Below are 26232 nucleotides of genomic sequence, written 5' to 3' on the forward strand. Positions count from 1 at the left end.
GTTGGCTCGCCACTATCAAAACCGAAAAGGAACGACGAAGAGGCTGTCTTTGCTTCAAAGAAATATTATACATGCGAAATATTGATGGTGATAAATGGGCCAGTATACCCAAACAATGTAATATCAGTCTTGGCTATCCAATTAGTAAATCAACTCATTGTTCCAAGTAAGTTCAAATCATGTCATGGTTTTATATTTGAACAATCAAATTAATTTAATCTTAAGTTTTACTGGGTCACTTGAAGTTACAAATTTATCACTAACTCATTCGTGTCCTAATAAATAAAGATATTCTTATATAAAATGCATTAAGATTAGGTTCAAAGTACTTAAATTTATGTACAAAACTTAGGCTTTGAAGTAGATTATGTTACTTTTTCTTTCAATATAACTTGACATAAATTTTCCTACCATAATCACCCGTAATTTAAAAATTTTCAATTCAAAATGATAATAATAATAAAAAAAATATTATGAAATTTAGTTATGTTGTATAATAACTGAATTATATTAAGGAGAAGAATAAGTGGTATATGAAAATAATAATGATAATTTTAAATTTAATTTACGTATGATATAAAATATTTAGTATGTTTTTTTTTTCTTTTCAATCTATGCATTGCTGATGCGAGTTTGATGGCTTTTATTTTGTTCTGTGATTACAGGGTGAAGTGGTCACCCTGAGCCAGTGATCGAAGGATTTTATATCAGATGTATCGTCATAATAAGAGCAACTCAACTTGCGTGATGCTCAATTTGGAAAAGGAAGTGGGAACCCTTATAAAGTTGTCGTAAGTATAGTCTTCAGTGTGGAGTTTGCATGTGTAACAAACAGTAAAGCGATGCATGTAAAGCAAATGTTTTCTAATGTATGGCTTAGTGGTTAATGGTTATTTGCTAATGCAATTTGACCTTATACGTGTTTTGAAAGAAATAAAGTTAATGAATGTGAATATATAGGTATTATGCGAACCCTTACGAAGTCATAACCAGCAAAATTATCTTAATTTATATTGTTGATTTGTCCATTCATGCATTACGCACGTTATTCGCTCTCTCTCTCTCTCTAATTAATGGCTGGCTGTCAGTAGACTCAGTAGCATATATTTTAATAATGCAGATATCTTTTAATATGTTTTGAGCGGGTGTAACTTCAGTGAGATAGTTTATTTTATTTGGTTATGTAAGCATAAATGTGAATACAACAATATTATTTAACGTTTTGAATTCGGATGTAATATCCACATATGTTGGATTCAAATTTATTTGTGGATGATATCAGAACTTACCAGCAGTCTTGCAGGCCGACGTGGGAGCATGCGAGATCATAAAATTTATGTGAGAATGAAAAATGCCAAAGAAAATCTATAATAAATGCTTAGAATCTCAATTAAAAAGAAAAAGAAGCGTATCATAATATTGAAAAGATACAAAATGCTGCTTATCATCTCTTATTTATAGAGTTGTGGGCATGGACAAAACCTGTCTTTCAGGGGGTCAAGTGGCTAGCTTATAAAAAAATATATAAGAGTGCAAATAATTTATTTTGCACATAATCGCTTTTTAAAAAGTTGTTTGTTAGTGCTAAAAAAATTTAACATGCAGATGAAAATAGCGGAAGGCCAAGAGGCTTTTGATTTTTGGAGGGACAAATTACGTGAAAAAAAAGGTCGGCTTGGGATAAAAAATACAATTAGGGGGGGGGGGGGCTTTCCCTCTCCTTCTCTGCAGTACACAGTTCCGCCCTTCGTTGAGGGGCTGCAATAAATGCTATATAAAAAAAATACAATTGTACACAAACTACTATAGAGACTTGTCACGTCGTAGTTGGCCAACGAAAAGTGGGAGCTGTAGAATTCTGATGATTTGTTTCTAGGCGATCTCAGTAGTACCTACTACCTAGCTAGTATGTACTAGGGAAGCTCAATAGTGAGGGTGAGATTGGTATTGCTGAATAGAAGTGGGCGAGTATGTGGGAATGTTCCAAGCAAGGGGCGCTCGAAGGCTAGATGGTGTTTGGGGGCCGCTTGTGACCTATGAGAAGTATTGGGTTGCCTGCAGGAAAAGGTTAGTGAGCTTATGCTTTGCATATGTCAAACTCAGTGGTTGATAGGTCACAATAGGGCTAGCTAAGGGGGTAGATGGTTTCCTATATTTAAACTTGAATGTATATGGATTAAAACACCCACCTCGCGTGAGGGCGAGTAGCTGTGTTGGCTATCTTCATCCCATGAGGCGAGCGACAAGTTACTGGGTATGTGCTTTCCTATATCTATCAATTGAGCTTGAGAAATAATCTCAATGCGAATGAAAACCAATTGGTTGCAAGGTACATTGGAGGGCTAAGTGATCTTATACAAGACAAGTTAGAATTAAATTCTATTATGTCTCTTCACAAGCAATCAATTTTTTCTTAAAAGTTGAAACCCAAATCACTAGACAGTCACAAGCTATTGCGACGTGTCGTCATTCTTTAGAGTTTGCTATTGATTCTCACAAATAGTCATTCGGTCCAAGATTAGTACCACCCTCTCCTCTTCCCATTATCAAACCAAACCTTCTAGCTAATACTAATATGGATCCCAAATTTTAGCAAAAATTCAAAGGACTGATTTGAGATAATCCATACTCCAAGCCAACAACATTGAAATGCTTCAGCTGTTTCTAACAATGCTACAAATCAAATGAATGTTTAAATTGTCCAAAGTTGCAATTAATTGAAACTGAAAAGGGTGAAGAAACCTTTGACAAACATGATTTTCTCTGCACAACCTGTACCGATCATCCCGGACGATCCGACTTCGTCCGGACGAACCTGGAGCAAAAACTGATATTACAAGGATGTTATGGGTGATATTGTTGAACCTCTTCTATGCTTCTTGGAGAAACTTCTTTTAACATCACGCTTACCAATAAACTCATAACACAATGCAATTTTCAAGACATGGTGTATTATCAGCGTATGCGGTCTTCTCATTGATATTAGGTGTATATATGGTACAAATCTTGTTATTAAAAACTACAAAAATCTACATCCCTATAAAATTAGATAGGTGAAACGAGAAATGGAAATATCATTCAATGAAATGTTTAGAGTGACCTTCTCAATCAATAAACAATATGTATGTGAGGTATTATGCGACGTGCGTGAAATGAATGATTGCCATCTTATTTTAGGAAGATCATGACATTTAATGTTAGTGCTATTTATAACTACACAGCTAATATTTACTCATTCGAATGGAAGAAAAGGCGTTTATAGTTGATATCTAATGCTAATTAGAACCCAAAAAAAAAAACTTGCAAATGGAAAGGATGTCATGCACATAGTTTCGGGCTATACTTCATTGTAGTCTAGAAAAGAGATATCCACTTTATTAGCTTTGGTTATCAAAGAATGCACTCTGTGCAATAACAAACAACATCTCCTCTAACAGAAATTCGGTCCCTTCTACAACAATTCATTGATATTGTAAATGAATCACTACAATCGACACTTTTTCCACTAAAAACTTTTCAACGTCAAATAGACTTCATTCCAGGAGCTATTATACCCAAGTTCTCACACTATAAAATGAACCCCAAAGAACATACAATCTTATAAGAGATAATTGATGATTTGCTAGAAAAATAAATAATGCTTCTAAGAAAGATGTTAGCTGGCGCATGTGTGTGGACTATAGAGCTATCAACAAAATAACAATCAAATTTGTCTCCCTATGCCTCAAGTGGATGAACAGCTGGACAAGCTACAAGTGCCACTATTTTCTCCAAGTTGGACCTTCTCAATGGTTGTCACTAAATCAGAATTAGTCCTAGGGATGAGTGGAAGACAACCTTCAAAACTAAGCAAGGTCGTTATGAGTGGAAGGTGCTACCATTTGGTCTATGTAATACTCCATCCACATTTATGCTCTTAATGAATGAAATTCCCAAGCCATTTTTAGATAAAATCCGTGTTGCTAATTTTGACGACATGCTTGTATATAGTTCCACATTCGAGTAGAATATACAACATTTAAGAAGCTTTTCAAGGCCTTATATAGCACCACAAACTCTACTTGAACATTCCCAAATGTGAGTTTGCCTCTTCCAAAGTTTATTGCTTTGGTTTTGTTATTTCCTAAGATGATATCCATGTAGATCAATGCAAGATTTCGACCATTGTTGATGGGCCCATGCCAAGATCTTTTTCTTAAATCCATGATTTTTTTTTAGCTGATTTCTATGGATGATTCATTCGTGGCTTCAATATTATAGCTATACTCTTCACCGATTGTTTAAAAGAATCAGTTCTTATGGCTAGATGACCAACAACAAAATTTTGATTCCCTCAAATCAGCATTAAGGGCAGCCCCTATTCTAACTCTTTCGTAATTTTGACAAACCTTTTCAAGTTGATATCAATGCATCGATCCGATATAAATATTGGTGTAATTCTAACCCTGGATTAAAAACACATCAAATTCTTTAGCGAGAAAATGTGTGCCATAAGACAACGATGGCCTGTCTTTGAACGAGAACTTCATATTGTCATCGCTCTATCGTTATGAATGTTCCAACATACGATAATTATATATGACAAGAATTTCAACAGTGAAGAAAATTTGGACCAAATCGTTCTAATCAAAATTTAATAAAAATAAAATTTTAAGTTATCAGAAATTTTTTGAGATAAAAAGAAATTTAACAAGTAAAATTAAGATAAAATCTGTTGTTACCGAAATTTTTTGTTTAACCTTTGCAAATATTTCTTAGTAGCAAATATCTTTTTTTGGGTCTTTTTGGCCGATTAAGGCAGACTCACACACACATCACATACACAAGATTTGAATCCAAGACCTCTTAGTTGGTAGCCCAAGCTCCCAACAAACAGACCAAAGTGAGCTGTGTATTAGCAACAAATAGCTTTCTATTTCATAAATCTAATCTATTAGGAGAAACTTTAACCATTTAGGTCTGCATTGCTCTTACAGTGGGTTCACTAATGAGTAATAAAGGCGAATGTGAGATGAGAGAGAGCATTACATAAATAAATTTCTTTTAATATTTAACACTTCATCAAAATTAAAATTAGCTTTAACTTGCATATTAGAAAATTTCATAATAACACTTCAAAAAATAAAATGATCTATTTTGTGCATGGTTAATAAATACATAACTTATATCCACAACTAAATTTAACGAAGATTGTTTAAAGCACATAAACTACTAATAAGATTTCATTAACAAAAGCCATAAAATAACATAATAAGGAACAATACCAACACGACATTTGCTCAGCAAATTAAACGCAAAGATACAACTCCAACGACAAGTACAGTAAGTAGCACACGAGCAAAGATTTAAAGGAAAGGCTTTTCCTCTCAGGGAATCTCTTCAAGCACTTTATTTTACCACAGAACCCTTCTTTCTCTTTTAGTTCACCCTGCACAGTGGTCACCAAAATCTTTAGTCAGCTAATCATGATAAAATAACCAATAGCTTTATAAAATTTTGATTATTTATCAATTAATATTTTAATAATTTACAAGCTTAAAAGCAGCATCTTTTAATGATGAAAATGTATAGTTATACATCAAATAAATTTATTAAGATTTCGTTAGGGATGATTTTTTTATTACTTCTTAAAATAATTTCATAGGACAAAAGTTTAAATTTTTATACTAAAAAGCTGTTTTAAGAAGTAATAAAAAATTGATCCAAATGACAGTATGATTTTTTATTGTTTAATAAACTTTTTTTTTTTTTTTGAATCAAAGAAAAACTAATTATCTAAAATTATCCTAAACAATGGCTAAGAAATTATTTGAACTCCGCTGAGCGTTTTATACATACTCATAATTGATACCGTGTGACTAAAGTTTCGTTTGAGCTTGAGACAATTTTTTTATTGTTTCTTAAACTATTTTTTAGTAAAAATGTTGCTTTAAGAAGCATTAAAAAAATAAATTTTAATAAATTTTCTTGTGATTATGAAACTTCATTTTCAAAAATCAATACATAAAAATATGCATCTATATTTATCATTAAACTAATAAAAAAATACATTTAATGAATAGGGTTATAATACGCATGCGAACAAGACAAAAAAAGGGAGAGATGCTCACTTAGTGCAGTCAGTGGAAGGGCTAATCTTATACGGGATATTCACGCCGCACCTTTGCGGGAGAGCTCCAGCGAGACTGAAGTTAATACCGGTGACACTGGCCGCCGCCGTCTTCAAGCAGGTGCAAGCCGTTTGGCGATCCGCCTTCACCTTCGCCTGAGCCATCAAAGCAGTAATCCCATCACAGCAAGGAGTCGGCGGCGCAGAGTTTCCGCCTGACTGCAGGTAGCCGAGACACGGCATCAGATTCCGGAACACGACCGAACATGACATCGCTGCCTCGCTTGAAGGCCACAACACCGCAACCAGTACTGCCGCCATAAGCACCGCCGCTGCCGGACGAGACATAATGGTTAAGAAGCTGTGGTAGAGGAGTAGTCGCTGGGAGTGTGGGAGCTAATGGTGAAGAATTGGAAAGGTTGGTGGTGTTGCTAAGGGCGTTGTTGGGTTCTTCATATATAGGGAAATGGGGAGTGATGTCGGTTGGTTTAGCTGGTGGGTTCATTAATGTGATAGTTAATGTTAATTAATGCTTTCGTTTTTTGGTCTAGAAGCTTTTTAGAGTAAGCGGCAAAAGGAGCTCGGAAATAGAAATATAGAATTGCTGTGGCTATCTGCATGTAAAGTTACAACGTATAATAATACGTTAGCTACAACAATTAATTTCATAATTTATTTCAGCATATATGTAATGGGATGTGATAGAATAATCCCAGATATGAATTGTTAGCAGAAAAGGCGGTGTCGTGTCTCAAAAATTTTCAAGTTGCCCTCAACAAGGGCTGTAAGGTCATCTCCAACCGAACGCTAAACGAGTATATGGAGTCGTTCCGTCGCTCCAACCGAACGCGAAAACTTCCGCCATTTCATTGCAGGTGAACAGTGCGACGCCAATATTGACGTCGCACTGTTCACTCACGCCATTTTGTGCTCTCAACCGGAAAAACGCGCCAAAGGGAGAGCGATCGTTACCTTCCTAGAAACACCTAAAATAGCGTTCGATTGGAGCATCACCACGCCATTTTGGAGTTTTGCGTTACTTTGCCGTGAAAAATGAAGTTATCGGTTGGAGATGCCCTAAGCAAGTAATGCTGGCAAACGAGCCGGCTCAAGCTCAACTCTACAATGAGTTCGAAAGCCAAGTTTATAGAGTCATGAGCTCAAGCACTTTTATTAAACTAGCTTGGTTTCTAACTTGGCAAAGATCGGCTCGCGAGTTGAATCATATTATATATTTGTTTAATTTTTTATAATTAGTACTATTAATTTTTTTAATTAGGGTCAGAGCCTAATTCATTCACGAAATGTGCTACTTAAGAGTGTAAATGTCATAAAAAAAGAAAACAAAAACAATTTTAAGGCATCAAAAATTAAAATGAAATGAAGAGAAATGGAGGTGCCCCAACCTAGGACTTTTTTTTTTTTTTTTGCACCAACCTAGGACTTAGAGGCCACATCAATCCAACCGGTAAAAGAGAAACATGTGAGGAATAAAAGACTCCTAAACAACTGTTGGTATCCACCGATGTTTAGCTTGGTTGGTGGGCGAGTACTGTTGGGAACTCCCCAACCAGTGTTCGAATTCCCTCAGAACGACAGCGCCTCTTAAATGGGGTTTCAATAAGTGCGGGTCATGAGGTTATTTGGAATGGGTGCCTCTTTTAGGTCAGCTGAGGGATTAGTTACGCCACCAAGCACCTCATAAGCTGAGGTGACAGTAGGTAGATATCACATTCCAAAAATAAAATAAAATAAAATAAACAACTTACGGTCATCCGACTGTGGTTGTCATAAACTGATGCGGTTAAAGGGGAGAGAACAACTCCCAAAGAGAACTATTCAGGCCATACAATAGGGAGGCCTGGTTGGACGTGTTCGTTATTGTGCAAAAGTCAGGATGCAAAAAAACAAGAAGGGCATAGAGCCCAAAAAATGCATCACCAAACTGAAGCAGAAGTCGAAGCAAGAGCAGCAAATATTTCCCAGTAGCAGGACAAAAATTCCAAAAACAACAAAATTTTCAATTAGAGAAAAAAAAAAAAAAAAAAAAAAAAAAAAAACCTTTGAAGAAAGAAATAAAAAAAACTTGAAACCTGCCGCATAGAATATAAGGGAAGAATTTCAGCTCTGTTGCATCTTGAAATATTTGCCATGATAGAGATATATAAAATTTAGCATTCTAATTTTGTACGTAAATCCAACACACAATTATAGTAAGCTACGTGCATCATGCATAGGAGACACTAAAATTTTTGAGTGAAAAATAAAAAAAAGGGAAAAAAACTATGGGTCCTAGCCCAATTTGAATGAATCATATAATATTGATGATTGATAACAAATGATATCTCTCTCTAGAGCGTATTACATGGCAACAGTTCTTAAGAAAGTCTTGGCATATATATTTATTTGGTCAGTTGGATCATAAATGGCGTACGACGGTGGTCAAAAGGATCACAGTCGGTGGACGACAATTGTCGGAAGGATCGTAGTCAGCGGGCGACAGTGGTCAGAAGTACCATAGTTGCTGAACAATAATATTTGAGATGAGATATTGCGTTCGTAGCATCTGAGAAGAGTTGCGATGATAATTGGAGAATGGGCAAACGTTCGATCGTAATCAATAGTCGGAATAACTCTGGTTGTGGCAGTATCGGATGGAGAGTACAAGATAGCTCTCAAGCTTTCTCTCATTTTCCTCCCCCATTATGTGAAGAATGGAGGGCTATTTATAATTTTTTGGGAGTGTCAAGATTAGTAAATATGGAAAAATCAGGGGTAGGTTGGGAGTGTTCCATCAAATGGCTGATATTAGTTCCCTTGACCATAGAATATCTATTGAGCATTTAAGTGCTTTCATGATGTCAAAATTGAGTGATCTTAGGATCTTTGGATTTGTCAGTCAAGTCGCTTGAGTCGACTATAAGCATGTCATATTTGAATATTAATTAGTCATCCAATTAATGCTCTAATGCTTTCAATGCAAGTTGTCTTTGATCATTTGATTTGGGCTCATTTAGACTCGAATTTGACTGATTTTGATGTCGTTGAGTTCATCTTCTTGAGATGTTTCATTTGACAATAAGTTTACTGAAATTGAAGCTTGGATGATCCTAAATTTAATTTTGAAAGTTCTGATTCATATTTGCATCAAGATTCATGCCTGATCAAGGCAATTTTTTTGTGCACTACAGAAAGTCAGGAATTTGCGGTGGATTTGCGAAGAAAATTTATGTCCTTTGGTTTGTGACAGATTTGTGGTGGATTTGCGAAGAAAATTTTTGTCATTTAGTTTGTGACATATTTGCAACGGAGTATATGCCACAAACTTGTGACGGATTTGCATCTGATGAGAGTGATGGAGTAACCTATAGAATTATGAACTGAATTAGGGCTTTATCAATCTCTAACAAAGCTTAGGTTATCTTTGATATAAAAAAGTTATAAAATATCCACTTAATATTCGCAAGTATACGTGTTAAATCAAGTAATATAACGATATAGTAGATTATCGATCGATTCCAAGAGGAAGATGTGGTCACTTGCAAACACTAGTACTGTTTTCTAAAATTATAACAATTATCCTAATTAATAAAAAAAAAAGATTTTAGAGATTCAATCACTTAAATAAAATTATATAAAGATAATGAATACACTATATTGATGTAATATTTTGAATTTATGAATGTAAATAACATATTTTTTCTAATAAATATTTTCTTATTTGTAATGATATTCAGAGCATATCCATCTTTAAATTTCTATCAAATTCATATAGGAACAAATGGTATCTATCGACTTTCTACGGTTATGTCATCTACTTAAGAATTTAATATGTTTCATATCATATGATTAGGCATGACGCATATTAATTCAATATTCATGGTTATGCTTGCTTCCCTCTGTTGAGGCTTCACATTACATCTAATTTTAACTACACATATGATCACTATGTGTATTAAATGAAGATCTGATAATATTGAAAACATCTTTTTAATCATGGTCAACCCTTGTAATTCATTCATGTTTAGTGGAATATTTTCACCTGGGCAAGGCCCCGTGGTTTTTCCCTCTTCGGGCTTTCCACGTAAAAAGATTTGGTGTTATACTTCTCTCTTTCTGTTTGTGTGTTGGATATTCGTGCATCGCTAAGACAAAAAGTTTACTCACTCTACCGCCACGAATCTTTCAGACCGCAACACACCTAATTTTAACTATGCATATAATCACTATGTGTATTAATTGAAGATCTGATAATATTGAAAACATCTTTCTAATCATTTAAATATTAAGATAATTCATTAATACTATATACGCTACTTAAATCAGCAATTCAGAATAAGAGAATATATCATGCTTGGTACAAGCTGGCAAACTTGTGCTTTCACACTCAACATGATAGAACTGGCGATTGGGCTTGCCTACAGATAGCCCGAACCCTCCCCTTGCTATCACAGGCAAATGTGTTATAAATTGAAAATCTATTAGTTGGATTATCCTGAATAATTTTTAAGGTGCAGTACCTAATTTTACCACCGCCAATAAAATAATAAGAATTGTAAGGGTTTTTTGTACGGATTTATTCATCTATTTTAGAGCAAAATGAGCATTATTAATGGTTCAGTATTATTAACAGAGATATAAAAAATAATGATAAAAAAATTTCTATCTCTATCTATAGTACAAAAGGTGAAAGCTGTGTGTAAACGAGTCTAGTTTTAACACTAACGAGCTCAGCTTGTTAGTCGGAAAGCGAGCTCGAGCTCGACTCGTGAGCTCGATAAGCTCGGCTCGCGAGCTCAAAAACGAGTCGAGCTCAAGCCAGCTCACGAGCCGGCTCGGCTCACTTACACCTCTACTCACATTATAGATTTATAAATGAGCATAATGTATATGATGCTATATATGATGTATTCCTAGGCGTGAGTTTTGCTATTTATAGATGTGCTTGTCCTGAAAAGTGAACTAAAGATTTATTTAATGTTGAAGAATTGCTAGTTGTCATTCCTAAATGCTCTAAATTGAAGGTTCCCTTGTATCATTTATTGTGTTCATTTTATATATGTACAGCATCTCATTTTAACAGATTTATAATGGTCTTGTATATTCAATGCCATTTTAAATTAATGTTAAAATTCTCTCAGGAGAATTTGCAGCGATTAAGACTTCATTGGGACGACTTTACTAATGCTTCTTAAAGTAGTTTTCCAGTAAAAAAGTCTCTTAAGAGGAATTTGTAATTTTTTTTATAGTGAAAGTAAGCAAAACCTTAAGGCATTATAGAGATTTCTAATGGTTTGCTCGATCGTTCTCTGTACGAGAGGGAAGATCAATGACAAAACAAGAAAGCATTGACCTTGGTGGAAAAGTGGGTTTTAAGAATTAGCTTCGAAAATAGATGTATAACTTTTTTGTGATGATGGGTGTTAATGTTGAGGTTAATGGTGGATGTTGTCTTTATTGGCAACATTGGGTGTTAACATTATTGTCAACTAAGAGCAGCATTGTTGTTGGTGATGGTGCATCAGACTTGATGGTGAAACTTGATGTTGGCCTTGATGAGGATGATGATAGACATCACATATTGGCAAGCAAAGCTCTAGATTAGCAGCTCTACAATTCTTCTTATGGCCTTACCTCAACCACCTCAAATGTACGAGCTTATCTATAACTTTTTTGAAAGACGCATTGTGATCATTTCGACAAAAAATTTGAACACACATGTCAATTTTTTGTGTTTATCCCCTTTGATTATATTATAGTAGATGCTTCAACACTTTAACTAATATCAAAATTATCCAATATATTTATCTCATGGAACTGCTTGTTTCGATTATAAACATATAAGAATTTGAGAACATTTCAACTATCACATGGTCTTATAAAATTTTTAATTATGTTTTCAAGTACTTGATTTAAGTCTACTTAAACTCAAACCAAAATACTCTTAATATCATTAAGTTTCTCCCAACAAAAAGTTTATTTTGACTATATATTTTGCTGAAAAGAAAGTTCAGTTTTGAAATTTATAAGTGAGTTGAGATTCTTGTTTATCAAATGAATTTCTAAGAATCATATCAAGCAACTTGCTTGTCTAACACCATATAAACTTATTATTAAACACAAATAAATGAGTTTAAATATATTAAAATTTAATTCATTTAGCTCTTCAACTCTACTTATAATATAGATGAGCATTAATCGAGCCGAGTTCAAATGAAACCCTACTTACATGATAGCTTTTCCTTACCCAAGTCCTTGGTGGTATTAATGAAACAACAATGAAATCATTCATTGACAAATATATAAATTCCACCTTCTCTGTTTCTTGCATCAGCACCGCTCATTCAGAACAAACTTCCTGCAAACCCATCTCAACAATTGATGCCTAACCCTGTCTAAGCCAAATCTTCCTTTGCTTCTTTTGTAACTAAATTTGTATTAAATACTTTGCCTCTATTCTACAGTGCATGCAAAATGTGTTACTCAAGAAGTGAGTACAAGTTTACAGCAACCGTCTTCTTCACTCTGTTCTCCATTTCCTTTATCCTTTCTTTGTTTATTGCTCTAAGGATCTCTTCAAGGTTTGTTGTGAATAATTCGGATCTCCCCAAAGCTGAATGTTAGAACAGCGAGAAAAAAAAAACAGAGAACCGTGTTGGCGTATTCGACAAGTCAGAATGAAGAATGGCTCCAGCTTATTCCACAAGCCAGATATTTAAAAATTGCTTTGGCGAATTCAAGAAGCCAAATGACTCGTTGAATCCAGCGTATTCCGGAAGCCAATTTACCTCGCTGATAAATTCAACCAAATATCGTTGATCTACAAGAACTAGAAGAAAGAAAATATTTTATTGATTATCAAGAATAACTTCACCTACTGCACCTCCAAAAAAAACTCTCATTTTGACTTCGTTTGAAAAATAAAAGTTACATTTTCTCTCTATTTCTTATAATACAAATGCCCAAAATCTTACACAAGTCAGGCCCATGTCTTTTCATTTCAAATTCCAATGAATATTTGTTCTTCTATGGAATTAGTCTCTTGTAAAATTTTGTTTGCAATTAAGATTTCATCCACGCATGGCAACAAATACATTGAGACATCTTGATCGGCTGCCCTTTTAGATATACATAATATACATTTGCATATGATAAAATCAATCTTCTTCAAAAAATTATCAAAACACATATACCATTGTCTTGAGGAATGCTTTAAAACATTTATGGGCATTTTGAACAAACATTCTTGTTTAGAATTACCTTCTACAAATCTTTTAGGTTGACTCATATAAACTATTTCTTACAAATCATCATGTAGAAAAGTTGTTCTAACATACAATTGTTGGTGTTTGGAGCACCGTAGCGCTCAGCTCTAGATTTTTCTCCAAGCAAACTATGTAGCGATGGGGTGATCAGTTACAGAACGATGGGATGATTGGGTACACATCTCTAGGGCACTGTACGAAAAAAAAAAAATCGAGTAGTACCCCGAGAGAGCTCAACTAAATGAAATTGATGTCTAAGGCAATAGTATAACCCAATTGATCAATATAATTATATTCCACACAACTAACAATCTTTCACTTTGAAACTAATTGCAATTAATATTTCTCCTGATCTATAACATTAATCATATAACATGTAGTGTGGTTCACCCATGCTCTCATCCTTCAAGAAGACCAACTAAAGCTACACATCGCTTCGTTTTATAAACTATCACCGTCTTCATCAGCATGTCTGAAGGATTCTTGGTCGTATGAATCATCTCCAAAGATAACTAAACATCTTTCAGAAGTGATCTGATGAAATAATACTGAACCTGGATGAGCTTCGTCCTGGCATGGAATGCAACACTTGGCTAGATGAATAATACTCATACTATTACTATGTAACTTCACATTCCTTTGCCCCTGCCAAAAACTTTACAACCATATCATCTCTTTGCTAGCCTCAATGATAGCAATGTATTTAGGTTTTTGGTTGAAAGTACAATAATCTTCTGTAACTTGGAAACCCAACTCCCAGCAATCTCCTACTATCAAGATCTCCAGTAAAATCAAAATCTACATACCCTTATAGATTAATCCATGTATCTCCAAAGCAAAAAGCTTTGTCAAATGATCCATTCAAGTACCTAAGAATCCACTTAACTGACTCCCAATGAAGTTTGTCTGGGTAACTCATGAATCTACTGACTACTCCCACTGCATATACTATATTTGAACTTGTACAAATCATAGCATACATCAAACTTTCAACTCTTAAAGCATATAGAGTCCTCTCCATCTGTTCTTACTCTGATTTAGATTTAGGCGATTGCTCCTTATATAGCTAAATGTGATTGCCCAAGAGATCAAACTGGCTTTGTCTCACTCATGTTGAATCTTTGAAGCACATATTTAACATACTATGCTTTAGCATACCTGCACTTCTATCTCTGTTGATTCTCGTATAGAAATTTTCTTTGGGACCCAAATCTTTTATTTCAAATACCTTTGATATCTTATCTTTTACATATCTAACCATATAATTAACTTGTCATCCACATGCAAAAGCAGAATAATAAAATAGTTATCAAAATATTTGAAGAAACAATAGTGATCTACCTGGCATTTCATGTACCAATTATCTGACATAAATATATCAAATGTCATGTACCATTATCTTAGTACATGCTTCAGCCTATATAGGCACTTTTTGAGCCTACACATTAGATCTTTACCAGTGACCACATATCTCTAAGGTTGCATCATGTATAACACTTTCTCAAGGTCACCATGAAGAAATATTCTTTATATACATCTGCTCTAAATGTAATCCTCCTCTATTACTATGCTCAACACAAATCTAACTATAGTTATCTTCACTACTAGAGAGAAAATTTCAGTATAGTCCACACGTTCCTTCTTCTAAAAACTTTTAAGTACAAGTATGGCCTTGTAGTGCTTACTACCATCAGGTTCTTCTTTCAACTTATAAACACACTTTTTTTTTAAAACTTATAAACACACTTGTTTTGTAGCGATTTTTGCCATTTGGTAGCTTTATCAATTCCCAAGTCTGATTCAATTCAAGTGAATGCAACTCATTATCCTTGACTTTCTCTACTCTTTTGAATCATTCACTTGAATGGCCTCATCGTAACAATCTAGTTCACCACCATCTGTAAACAATAGATAGTATAAGAAAAGATATATATTTGTACATCATCAGCTTTGTCTTCTTGATCATCATCATCCTCTATCTCTTATTTCTAGGAATCTACAAGTCTCTCATTTTTATCCTTATACATTTCATTTTTATTGAATTTAACATTCTTGCACTTATGAATTTCTGATTCTGATTATCCCAAAATTTATAATCAAATTCATCTGAGTCATATCCAATAAATGCACACTTGATAAATTTTGGATTAAGCTTACTCATAAATCCTAAATCAATATAAACATAGGATGAATAACCAAAAAAGTTGAGGTGAGATAAACTTACCTCCTTGCTACTCCAAGCTTTCACAAGTAACCCCTCATTTAAAGGAATTGATGGTCCATGATTGATCAAATAAACAACATTATTCACTGCCTATGCCCAAAACTATTTGGGTAGACCAGCATGCAGCCACATGCTCTTGGCACGCTTAGTGATAACTCTATTCAGGTGCTATACAACACCATTCTGATGTGGTGTACTTGGAACAGTGAACTTATGTCTGATCCCATTCAAAGCATAATACTCATTGAACTTAATATCGCGATACTCACCACCATTATAAGATCTGAGACATTTGAGCTTTAAACCTATCTTATTATCAACCATGGCCTTATATTTCTTGAAAATATCATACACATCAGACTTGTGTTTTAAGTAGTACACCTACATTTCTACTGTGATCATCAATAAAAATTACAAAATAGAGAGAACCTCCTATATAAGAAATAAATACATGACCTCATGCATCAGTATACACTAACTCCAACTTCTTTGAAATTACTTTTGAATCAATTTTTGAAAAGCTCATCCTTTATTACTTGTCATATATACAGTCTTTATAAAAATCTAAATTTATAGATTTTAAACAAGAAAGCTTTTCTTTAGTAAGAAGATAATACATACCTTTCTTATTCCTTACTCATATGATCAAAGCATTCAATTCCAAAGACCTCCATCAACATCTAATCAACTACTCCAATAGAATATGATCATTTATTGATAACATATAAGGTGGCTTCAATACTGTCATAATTATAACCAAGGCCTCTTTTGTAACCTTCCACGGATCTCCTATAAATAATGTCATATGGCTTGAGTTTGTAGCTAACTCACATAAATTAAATTTCTCATTAGACCAAAAACATGTCTAACATCCTTGAGTCTCCAAGTTGACCCATCTAACATTTTCATATCAACATCTCTCTATCCTATGATGTTGCAAGGCTTGTTGTCTCCTAGATACATTTTGTCCATATCACCTTCTATGTAGTCCTTGAACATCTCCTTGTTATGACTGGCATTAAATGAAGCATCTAAATTTATAACTCAAGATTTAGAACTATTCAGAGACAAAAATCATATAATCTGACTGAAACACTTCTGGATAGTGGATATATATATTTATAGTGATTTTTGTCTTGACCTCCACCACTAAACTTATTTGGAACAATACAATTCTTATTCAAGTGACCATTTTTTCCATAGTTCTAGCACGCAACTTTCACTTTATATGAAGTAGACTTTTCTCTTTTGGATTAAAATCTTCATCTACTTGGTTTTTTATCTAAAACCTTTCTCTGACTTCAGCATTCAAAGCAGAATTTGAAGATTCACTATTTACCTTCCTGCAAATCTCTTCATTAAGCACTAACCCCACAATATTCTCAAAGTTCAATTTTGAACTTCCTGAAGAGTTACTCACAACAGTAATTAGTCCATCCCAACTATCTAGAAATGAAGATAACAACAACAACAACACGCTCACCTTATCATCAAACTTGATATCAACTGAACACAACTAACCCATCACAATACTCAAATTATTCAGGTGCTCTGCCATTGAACTATTGTCTAACATCTTCATATTAAATAACTTCATCAAATGCACTTTGTTTGAGTTCGAAGGCTTCTCAAACATCTTAGTCAGTGCAGCTATGAAATTGACTGTAGTCTTCTCATTTATAATGTTGAATGCACTAATGAGAAAAGTGAAAGTCCAATCAAACCTAGGGTTGTCCGATCATGAACCTCTCACTCCTTCATAGTCATTGAATCCGACTTCTTGGTGATTCAATTCAATGGTAAATACAACTTCTTCTTATACAAGATATCTTCAATTTGCATCCTCCAGAATGTAAAGTTCCAAATCTTTGAACTTCTCAATCTTGTATCTTACTTTGATAGTCATTACTCCTACTCGAATTAAAACGTGACTCTGATAATAGTTGTTGAGTAAAGTAAAACCATGCAACGAAACAAATAAGAAAGATAAAATACAATGGAAAAAAATGAACACTAGTATTTAGCGTGAAAAAAACTGAAATAAGGAAAAAATCATGGAGGCACACCACACCAAGAAATTCACTATAAAAATTTGGGAGAATTAGCATAGATCTCTCTTCTCTCTCACTATCTCCTTATTTCTCTTCACGCTTGCGCCATTCTTAACTTCGAACTAACCAAGAGATGCAATACAACCATCAAGGCACACAACCCTTAATGAAAAACAATAAAGAAAATTGTCCAGCCGGCCTCACCTTGCTACGGTACCAGATTTGGAGAGTCGCAACGCTATATTTAGAGCACCACAATGCTCCGCTCTCTATTCCCAAGCATGTTTGACAGTGTTGCAGCACTGATGTTTGGAGTGCGCAACGCTGCAATGCCAGATTTTGGAGCGCTCAGCTCTCGGTTTTTCTCTAGGCAAACTATGCAGCAATGAGGCAATCGAGTACATAGTGCCCAGAAGCTCGAGTATACAACACCGGGGCGTTGTACAAGCATCCGCACTTATATGTCTCTCTGGAAGGCCATCTATAACATTAAAAAGTCCTACGTTAGTGGTCTGCCACTTTCTCCAGTCGTTCACAGCAATAACGATTCCATCCTAGCATAGCCAATCCTTCTTTCTTGATCAACCATCATGTTCAAACAAGCTAGTACATCCTAATTTAGATCCATGATATTCTTCTAACAGGTACAAAAAAAGCTGCTATATCAACATCCTTAATTTGACTTTTAACATGAATCTAGTTGGCACAATCGGACCCTTTATTGGAAAAAAAGTTTACCATACACCACATTCCTTATTTCCAAGCCATGCATGTAATGTAACCGATCTTCTCCAATCATCTGGAAAGCAAAACTGCAAACCTCTTCACACACCCTCTTTCTACAAATCCCAATCTCAACAAGGACTTTCCATCCCACTTGAAAACTCCATTCTATACCGTCAACTAACTGGCTCACTTCAATATCTCACCACATCATCCAAATACTATCTACAATGTTAACCATACAGTCATAACCCTCTTCAATGCCATTTTCAATCCCTCAAGAGGCTGCTTCATTATATCCATGACACACTTCACTAACTTACCAATCACTAAAGGTCCCCTCATTCATCAATACTACTCTTACTCTCATTGAGCGCAAAGAAACAAAGCATGGTAGCTCCTTCTTTCACTGAGACAAAAGTATCATGCACTTGCCATAGTGACAACGAACAAAATTTTGCTATTGCTCTAACAATATCTACAGGGCTTTTAGGTGGTGCTCCGTTGTTTGTTGTAGCCGAGCCTTGTTGCATTTTTTATTTATTAGATACTACTGGCTTGTCACTGGCATATATTATGAGCAATTTATGCAAATATTTGAAGGCATAATATCAATGCTTTTATTGAATTATACATTCAAACACTTAGGGACATATTTCTCATATGAGCGAAGATTTAAAGGCCCGATATCTAAGTGCTTATTGAATTCATAAAAGCAGCTTTAAGACAAATCTTGGCAGGCATACTTAAAATAAAAAAAGAAAAGACATATTTAGACAGAAAAAGTAAAACTATTGGGACAGGATTTCTTCAAACTTCGCAGCCAAGTTCTTAACAGTAGAGTGGGAGACAGCATTTGATCCTCCTAAGTACCACTTCTGTATCATCTCCACTACATTTGCATTCTCCACTTGGATCTTACTTTCACATTTTCCTTCCGTATCAAATGTAATCTGCACAACAACAACAAAAAAAAAAAAAAAAACTTATAAAAACATGCAAAATTAGAACAACAAAATCAAGCTTTTGAAATTTGATTAATAGATTAATTTTTTGCTTATTTTCTCGTTGATTTGTTATTCGAAAAGTTTATTAAATTGTATAGATTTCAAAGGTTCTTACCTCAGCTGTAGAAGGTAATGCTGCAAAATTGAAAGTGATGACAGAACCTTTCTTCAAATATAATGATTGGAAGAATTTTGTAACCTTCTCAAGTGCTTCTTCTTCCTCCTCTTCATCGTGATCGAGTGCCGCAAATTGATTTCTAACGGCACTCTCTAGTTGTACGCCATATTGTGAGCCTTTGATCTCTTTTATCACCACAATTCTAAAAACTTTCTCCACAGGAGCTGGGGAAAATTTACACAAGAAAGTAAAATAAATGAATTAGTGAATTTCTAAATAGTATATTAAATGGTTGACTCTGTAAATGATATATGATGAGTAATATTCTAACCTAAGAAAAGAGCCGTAAAGAAGAGGTCATCTTCTTCAAGCTCAGTTCTCTTTTTTCCTTCCCAGTTCTTCAGATACTGAGTGACATCCTTGTCCATGTAAATCCCAATTGCATTATACTTTATCTGAAGAAAATGGATTTCTACACTAGTAATACCTGCAAAAAAAAGAAAGAACAATAAACATAAATGGATCTAAGTCTGTTTATTTTGAGGCATTAAAAATAAATTCATACTAAGAAAAGTATTACTTCATAAACATTCAAATATTCTCTCAGAAACATCGTCATCTGAGGTTAAGGTGGGTTAAGCTTTGTATTCATTGTTGAATTTGAGGAAGCTTATGGGACAAGTAGTTTAATGAGCTTTAGACAACTTTTGTAGTTGTTTCAAGGTGTGTTCCAAATTTAACTAACAAAACTCTGTTCAAAATTTAACAGAGTTCAAGATCATATCATGCGCCAACATAATAATTTGTTCAATCAAACATAAATGATATGAGCGTGTGATAAACAAAAGCTTTAGTCAACGGTTTTAAGAAAATATATCAAAAAGAAATTATTAGATGATCATAAAAGATGGCAATTTTAGATGATTCAAAGATTTATTTCTTCGTTTTCATGTTCTTACAAATTTCACTAATATGGTTACAAGATGTTAAAATCTCAATCGTCTCTTGACCCTTGATCTCATGAACAACATGAGAAACCGTAGAAGGCTCATCTGGATCATGCTGTTAAAACTCAGCCATCCCTTGGCCCTTGATCCCACAATCAGCATGGGGATTCGTGGGAGGCTTGTTTGGATCATGTCAATGTCCTTTTATATTTAGGTGGCTGATTTAGGAAGGATTATATTAAAGCCATTATGCATGATTTTGCAGTTATTTGTTTCTTTATTAAGACATCTTGTATAGACCTATAAATATGAATAGTTTTGTACAATAAAATTAAGCATTTCCCCTCTCCAAATCTTTGAATTTAATATGATATTAGAGCAAGGTATTCGATTCTTCTTCAAAACGAGAGCATCAGAGAGGGAGAGTTGGTTCTTGTGTAATGTTACAACTCACATCCAGGGAAGCCGAGCAAGTGAAAGGGCTTCCCCTTTGCAGTCTTCTATGTGCGGCTCTCGTGCGTTCCTACCTAGGGGTCGAACTGAATTTAGAAGAGGATCAAGAGAGGGAGTGAACACGAACTGCATGCATGTGTACCTAAGTGGAGATGAACAGCACTCATGCGTGTGCTAGAGCATAACCGAGCAAGGAACGAGCGGTTGAAGAGCTGCTGTACACGCCATCAAATCCTCCACTCGAAGAGTCCATCCTTGCCCCAAATGCCGATGCTTTTGCATGTTCTCGATCCGCTACCCTCAGATCTGGGAGATGTACAAGAAGGTCGAAGCCTCCTTCTAGACACCAGAAGAAGTTGACCTCTCCCAAGATCTCTGCACTAAGATCAATCCCTCAAATCGGATGAACGCCACTTCGTGACCCACATTCTTGCCTTCTTCTCTACTACTGGCGGAATCATCATTGAGAACCTCACCAGTCGGATTTGGACTGAAGTCGGTTCATTGGATTCGAAGCTCGCCGATAGAATGGTCCTGATACAAGGAGTTGCCCAGACGATGCGCGCGGTGGGGAAGAAGATGGCTTTTTTGGTGGTAAGGCAGTTCATTGCTACGATCCAGTGCATGCTTATGGCGACCAAAGATTGGTGAGCACACAGATGATGAAGTACGAAACGTCCCTAAGTAGGGAGTTGATCGTGGATATTGAGGGTGAGGCTACAGAGAGATTAGAAGCACTTTATTCTATCCTGAAGGAGTTGGCACTTGTTGGTTCTCCTAGTTCCGACCACCGGCCTTCATTGCCAAAATTTTGAGGAATACAGGTTCCCAACACCAACCTTCATTGTTGGAATTCAGAGGAATACGGGTTCTAACGATTGTCCTTCATTGCTAGAATTATGAAGAATATTGGTCCTTCCACTTACCTTTATTGTCGAAATTCTAAAGAATATCGATCATTTTGCTTCCTTTGTGCATCCAAGATCGATAAGTGATGGAGCAGGAGAGCTCTTCTCGTGTGTAAGGTCTAGAGTAGACCGAGCAGAAGAAAGATAAGTCGAGTGAAGGACCTCCTCTTGCATGTGTATGGAAAGAGCTGAGACTTCCCTCTCATGAGGGTCTAGGGCTGGGACAAGCAAGAGTGCAAGACATGCACTCCTTCCTGAGCTCAGACCAAAGGGATAAGAGGACTTGTGTGCACCTGTACAGGGTCGATCAAAGTGTTCAGGTGGTGTCAGACGATTGATTTACATTGGGATGAAGGCTAGCTCGATTGGACGGGAGGAGATTTGCGTGCTAAGTGTTGAGTCGCTTGAGACGCATTTTTCAGTTGTTTTCCTTGAAGCTTGTTGCAACCCTAAAACATATTTTTTCCTACTGTTGTGCCTTCATTGTCGGCCTTCCCTTTTGGTTGTTATTCCATCTATAACCAATACAGCCTTCATTGTTGCCCTACTTGATATAACATTCATTACTATCCTTTGCCACCGCAATGTCTGAAGTTAATTTCTCTCAATGTTTTGACCAAATGGAGGACTTTATGGTAATGACCGATAACTCTTTTTTTTTCACTAATTACCAAGCTGGGAATGACCAATCTGTATTCCTCATCTTGAGGGGGAGTGCTAAAATCCAAACCATCCCTTGGCCCTTGATCCCATGAACAACATGGGGATTCGTGGAAGGCTCACCTGGATCACGTTGTTAAATCTCAGTCGTCCCTTGAACTTTCATCCCATGGCCAACAAGGGGATCCGTGGGAGGCCCACCTGGATCATGCCAATCTACTTTTATATATTGGTGGCTGATTTATGAAGGATTATATTAAGGCAATTATGCATGATTTTGTAGTTATTTATAATTGTATAGATCTATAAATATGGATACTTTTATATGATAAAATTAAGCATTTTCCCTCACCAAATCTTTTAATTCAACACAAGTGTGCATAATTCAAATATAAGAACAACAAAAAAAAGCTAAAATGTCATATATAATTATTTTTTAAGCATTCTCATTAAATATATCTCAATATTTTAAAATCAAAATATTAAATAAAACTTTTGGCACAAGAGATTCACCCTTGAACCCTAAGAAAAGGAGCTGCTATTCTTTGCTACATGCATACTATCACCTAACGCTATATAAAATTCTTCATGTGCAGTCAAATATCCAAAAAATTGGGTTCAAACCAATTCAATCTAATTCAAGCCAAGTCAATTGGGTTCAAGCTAAGCTAAATCGGTCTATTTTGTCTCAGCTACAAATGATTGCCACAAGAAACCAACTATGATCAAAGAGCTCACTCGCACAAAGCAAATGAGTGCAACCTATCAATCAACTATAACATATATGATCCATGAAGTCGGGCCTAACAACTACTCAAATGAAGGACTTCCTATATATGAAAATAATTGATCGATTATTCACTTATTCATCCACAAATACACACCAAGCCAAAGACTTCTCAATAGCTTGGTGACGACAACTACAAGTCGGACATTCTAACTAAGTTACACAATTTTTATATTTTTCTATTATTTTTTTATATAGTCAAGTATATAATTAATTCTGTAAAGCTCAAGCCTCAATCTAAATCTATAAAGAGAAGGTCAAGGGTGAGCTCAACTTGCTCAATTTTTTTATGCTCAAGCTAGCTTTTATAGAAATCTCCAAGCTTTCTCGCTATAAATTTTTTTTCTCCCTCTCTCTCCATTTCTTTGCTTTCTATTTACTCAATGTTCTTAGTATAGTTGGTTGTGATTCACGGACAAATTTGAATACAACACTTTGATCTAATTACAAGAAAGCTACATGTGAGCCAAGATGTGGATTTCAATAAATACGGAAGGATCTTGTAATTGGTAAAACAATAAATATATTCCTCTATTTAGAGAAGAAGACCATACAAAAAATTTAATATCACACACCTTAACTTTCTCCTATAACTTTAGAAAATAGTCTAAGAAAAAAAAAACTAATAGTTTACAAGAGGCCTATGAGGTGAACAATGAGCAATAATCTCATTTGTCTTCATAATAATCAAGAATGCATTTCTAAGAGAAGTTATACAAGATTAAATATAGAAAGCAATGAGACATGAGAGCTTGTCAAACTTCCAAAAAATCACAAACCTATTGATTTGAAGCGGATTTGTATAGCCAATGGAGAAAGTAAGACTAGTATCTAAAGGCTACAAAGTATAAGAAGACACCCATTATAATAAGATATTTGTTCTCATTACACATGAAAACTATTATATTGATATTATATATTGCAGCTCAAAATCAACAAAATATTTTTCAAATGGATGTCAAATCCATTTTTGAATGATTTTCTTAAATTCGTTCATGTGCTACAATTTATGTTTTATGTAAAGAATAGATATAAAGAAAATATTAAACTTAGAGAATGCACTATGTGTCTTGCTTAGAAAATACAGTTCTATTTTCAATCTTTTTGAGGTATGAAAAAAGAAATTTATTATAACTTTTCAAGGCGTTTCAAGAAAAACCTTGGACTTCGAAATCAAAATATTTCTAATTACATATAACAAATTAAGGAATTTAAAAAACCTCATTATTTTTCAAAAGCAAATCTTGAAATTTCGGGGCTGTTTGGATACAGGATTTATGCAGCATTTGAGCAGGATTTAGGGAACCGTTAAATCTCAAGCGAGTTAAATCCTCATTTTCGCTCTTTTTGCCGTAAATCCCGGATTTACTAAAATCCGGTAGTTCGGCGGATTTACGGGATTTGGCCGAAGAAGTGCGCGAACGGAAGAAAGATGGCTACCTTCGCAACGAGCAAGCTCCCGTCGTCGTCGTTATTTCCCATAGAACAGAAGAACAGCGAGGAGGTGTGATTTCCGATCAGACGGGAAGGAACGTCGCCGATGGAGGCGAAGAAGTTATTTATTCACTCGTTCAAAACTCTACCTCTCACGCGAAGGAGGCAAAGTCGCAGAGCAACGAACGGTGGAGAAGGGGAGAAGGAAAAATGGCAAATATGCGGCTACAGTAAGTGTAGAACAGACAGAAATATAGCGCAGAAATAAATTAATTTAATTAAAATTATTTTAAAATTTAATTTAACTAATAAATAATTAATTATTTAAATAATTTGATAATTAATTTAAATTTAAATTATATTATTTATAATAATTATTTAATAATAATAATTAATATTAAAAACATAATTAAAATTAAAATTAATAAATTATTTCATAATTATATTATTATAATTATAATTACAATTAATATATAATTTTTATTTAAAATATAAATTAAATTTAAAACTTTTAATAAATTAATCAATAATCATCTTAAATTCTAAATTATATTGCCAAAAAATTTTATAAAATTTAAGAGAAATTTATCTTATCAAATATTTTTCAAGATTTAACTCTAGCAGAATTTTATGGGATTTACTGAATTGTTTAAATCCAATTAAAGTTAATTCCCGCATGCTGCCAAACAGCCCCTCAAGCATAACAACTTTTTTCCTGCTTATTAAAGCAGCTTTCTATTAAAAAATTAAAATTTTTATAATTAAAAATTATTTCAAGCAATAAAAAAGTTGTGTCAAACAAAGCCAAAATCAGCCATTACGGTAATCATCGTACCTTGGCCTACCAAAGCCAATGGCTTGGTTCTGGTGATCTCAGCTGGGAAAGGAATTCCATCAATCAGCACCTCCTTCGAACTCATACCTGTTAAGACCATTAGATCGTTCACAAATTTAATCAATCGAAGGAAACCAAACAGCAACTTCAAACCCGTACTTCTAAGGGAGGGAGAGAAGCGAGAGCGAAAGCGCGAGAGAGACAGAGAGAGAGAGAGAGAGAGAGAGAGAGAGAGAGAGAGAGTAAGGCGGATAAGCTGCGACTTTGGCAAGGAAAGAGGGCTTTAGGGCTATTATAAAGGAGGGCTGCGGAAGAAGCGGTAGTTGGGATGAAAGGTTAATGGAAGATCTAATCAAATGGTATTACAAAGAAATATCACTTTCATTCATTTAATATTTTTATTAAATTATCAGATATGCGTTAGAAATTGTGCTATACATAATATTTACAAATTATATTAATATCAACAAATAGCTAAGAATAATAAAATATATTATAAAAAAACATAGCTAGTTCTTCTAGACACGAGATTAAGGTTTTGTTTGGGATAGCTTTCTTATTGCTTCTTGAAGCAGTTTTTTAGTATAAAAATTAAAAAATTTGTACTATAAAGCTACTTCAAGAAGAAGCAGAAAAAAGTCATTCCAAACAAAGCCTAAGGACAGATGGTGGAAGCATGGATCCTTTAATCCAAGTAGTTAGGCATTATAT

At 34.7% G+C, this 26232-nt stretch overlaps 2 protein-coding genes across 2 annotated transcripts; both read right to left on the reverse strand.

Annotated features, from left to right (window-relative positions):
• Positions 1 to 5207: 5207 nt before the first annotated feature.
• LOC110101530 (non-specific lipid-transfer protein 1) lies at positions 5208 to 6528 on the reverse strand. Its single transcript, XM_020829455.2, has 2 exons — positions 6111 to 6528; positions 5208 to 5428 (listed from the first exon to the last, which is right to left on the reverse strand). Exons 1-2 carry the CDS (start codon positions 6455 to 6457, stop codon positions 5419 to 5421), a joined length of 357 nt encoding a protein of 118 aa, XP_020685114.1. The 5' UTR covers positions 6458 to 6528; the 3' UTR covers positions 5208 to 5418.
• A 12440-nt stretch (positions 6529 to 18968) lies between these two features.
• LOC110101536 (probable chalcone--flavonone isomerase 3) lies at positions 18969 to 25822 on the reverse strand. Its single transcript, XM_020829463.2, has 5 exons — positions 25681 to 25822; positions 25522 to 25608; positions 19829 to 19984; positions 19495 to 19721; positions 18969 to 19325 (listed from the first exon to the last, which is right to left on the reverse strand). The coding sequence occupies exons 2-5, from the start codon at positions 25604 to 25606 to the stop codon at positions 19164 to 19166; spliced, it is 630 nt and encodes a 209-aa protein (XP_020685122.1). The 5' UTR covers positions 25607 to 25608; positions 25681 to 25822; the 3' UTR covers positions 18969 to 19163.
• Between the last annotated feature and the right edge of the window lie 410 nt (positions 25823 to 26232).

The sequence above is a fragment of the Dendrobium catenatum genome, unplaced genomic scaffold (assembly GCF_001605985.2).
Source record: "Dendrobium catenatum unplaced genomic scaffold, ASM160598v2 fragScaff_scaffold_847, whole genome shotgun sequence".
NCBI classification, from domain to species: Eukaryota; Viridiplantae; Streptophyta; class Magnoliopsida; order Asparagales; family Orchidaceae; genus Dendrobium; species Dendrobium catenatum.

Bases quoted from the DNA above. Each gene is read 5' to 3' on its own strand.
- LOC110101536 (XM_020829463.2), bottom strand. From the start codon at position 25,606: ATGAGTTCGAAGGAGGTGCTGATTGATGGAATTCCTTTCCCAGCTGAG. The intron at 19,985-25,521 runs GTACGATGATTA...TTTTTTTTGCAG, and splicing joins ATTGGCTTTGGTAGGCCAAG to GTATTACTAGTGTAGAAATC. The intron at 19,722-19,828 runs GTTAGAATATTA...AATTTTCCCCAG, and splicing joins CTTTACGGCTCTTTTCTTAG to CTCCTGTGGAGAAAGTTTTT.
- LOC110101530 (XM_020829455.2), bottom strand. From the start codon at position 6,457: ATGTCTCGTCCGGCAGCGGCGGTGCTTATGGCGGCAGTACTGGTTGCG.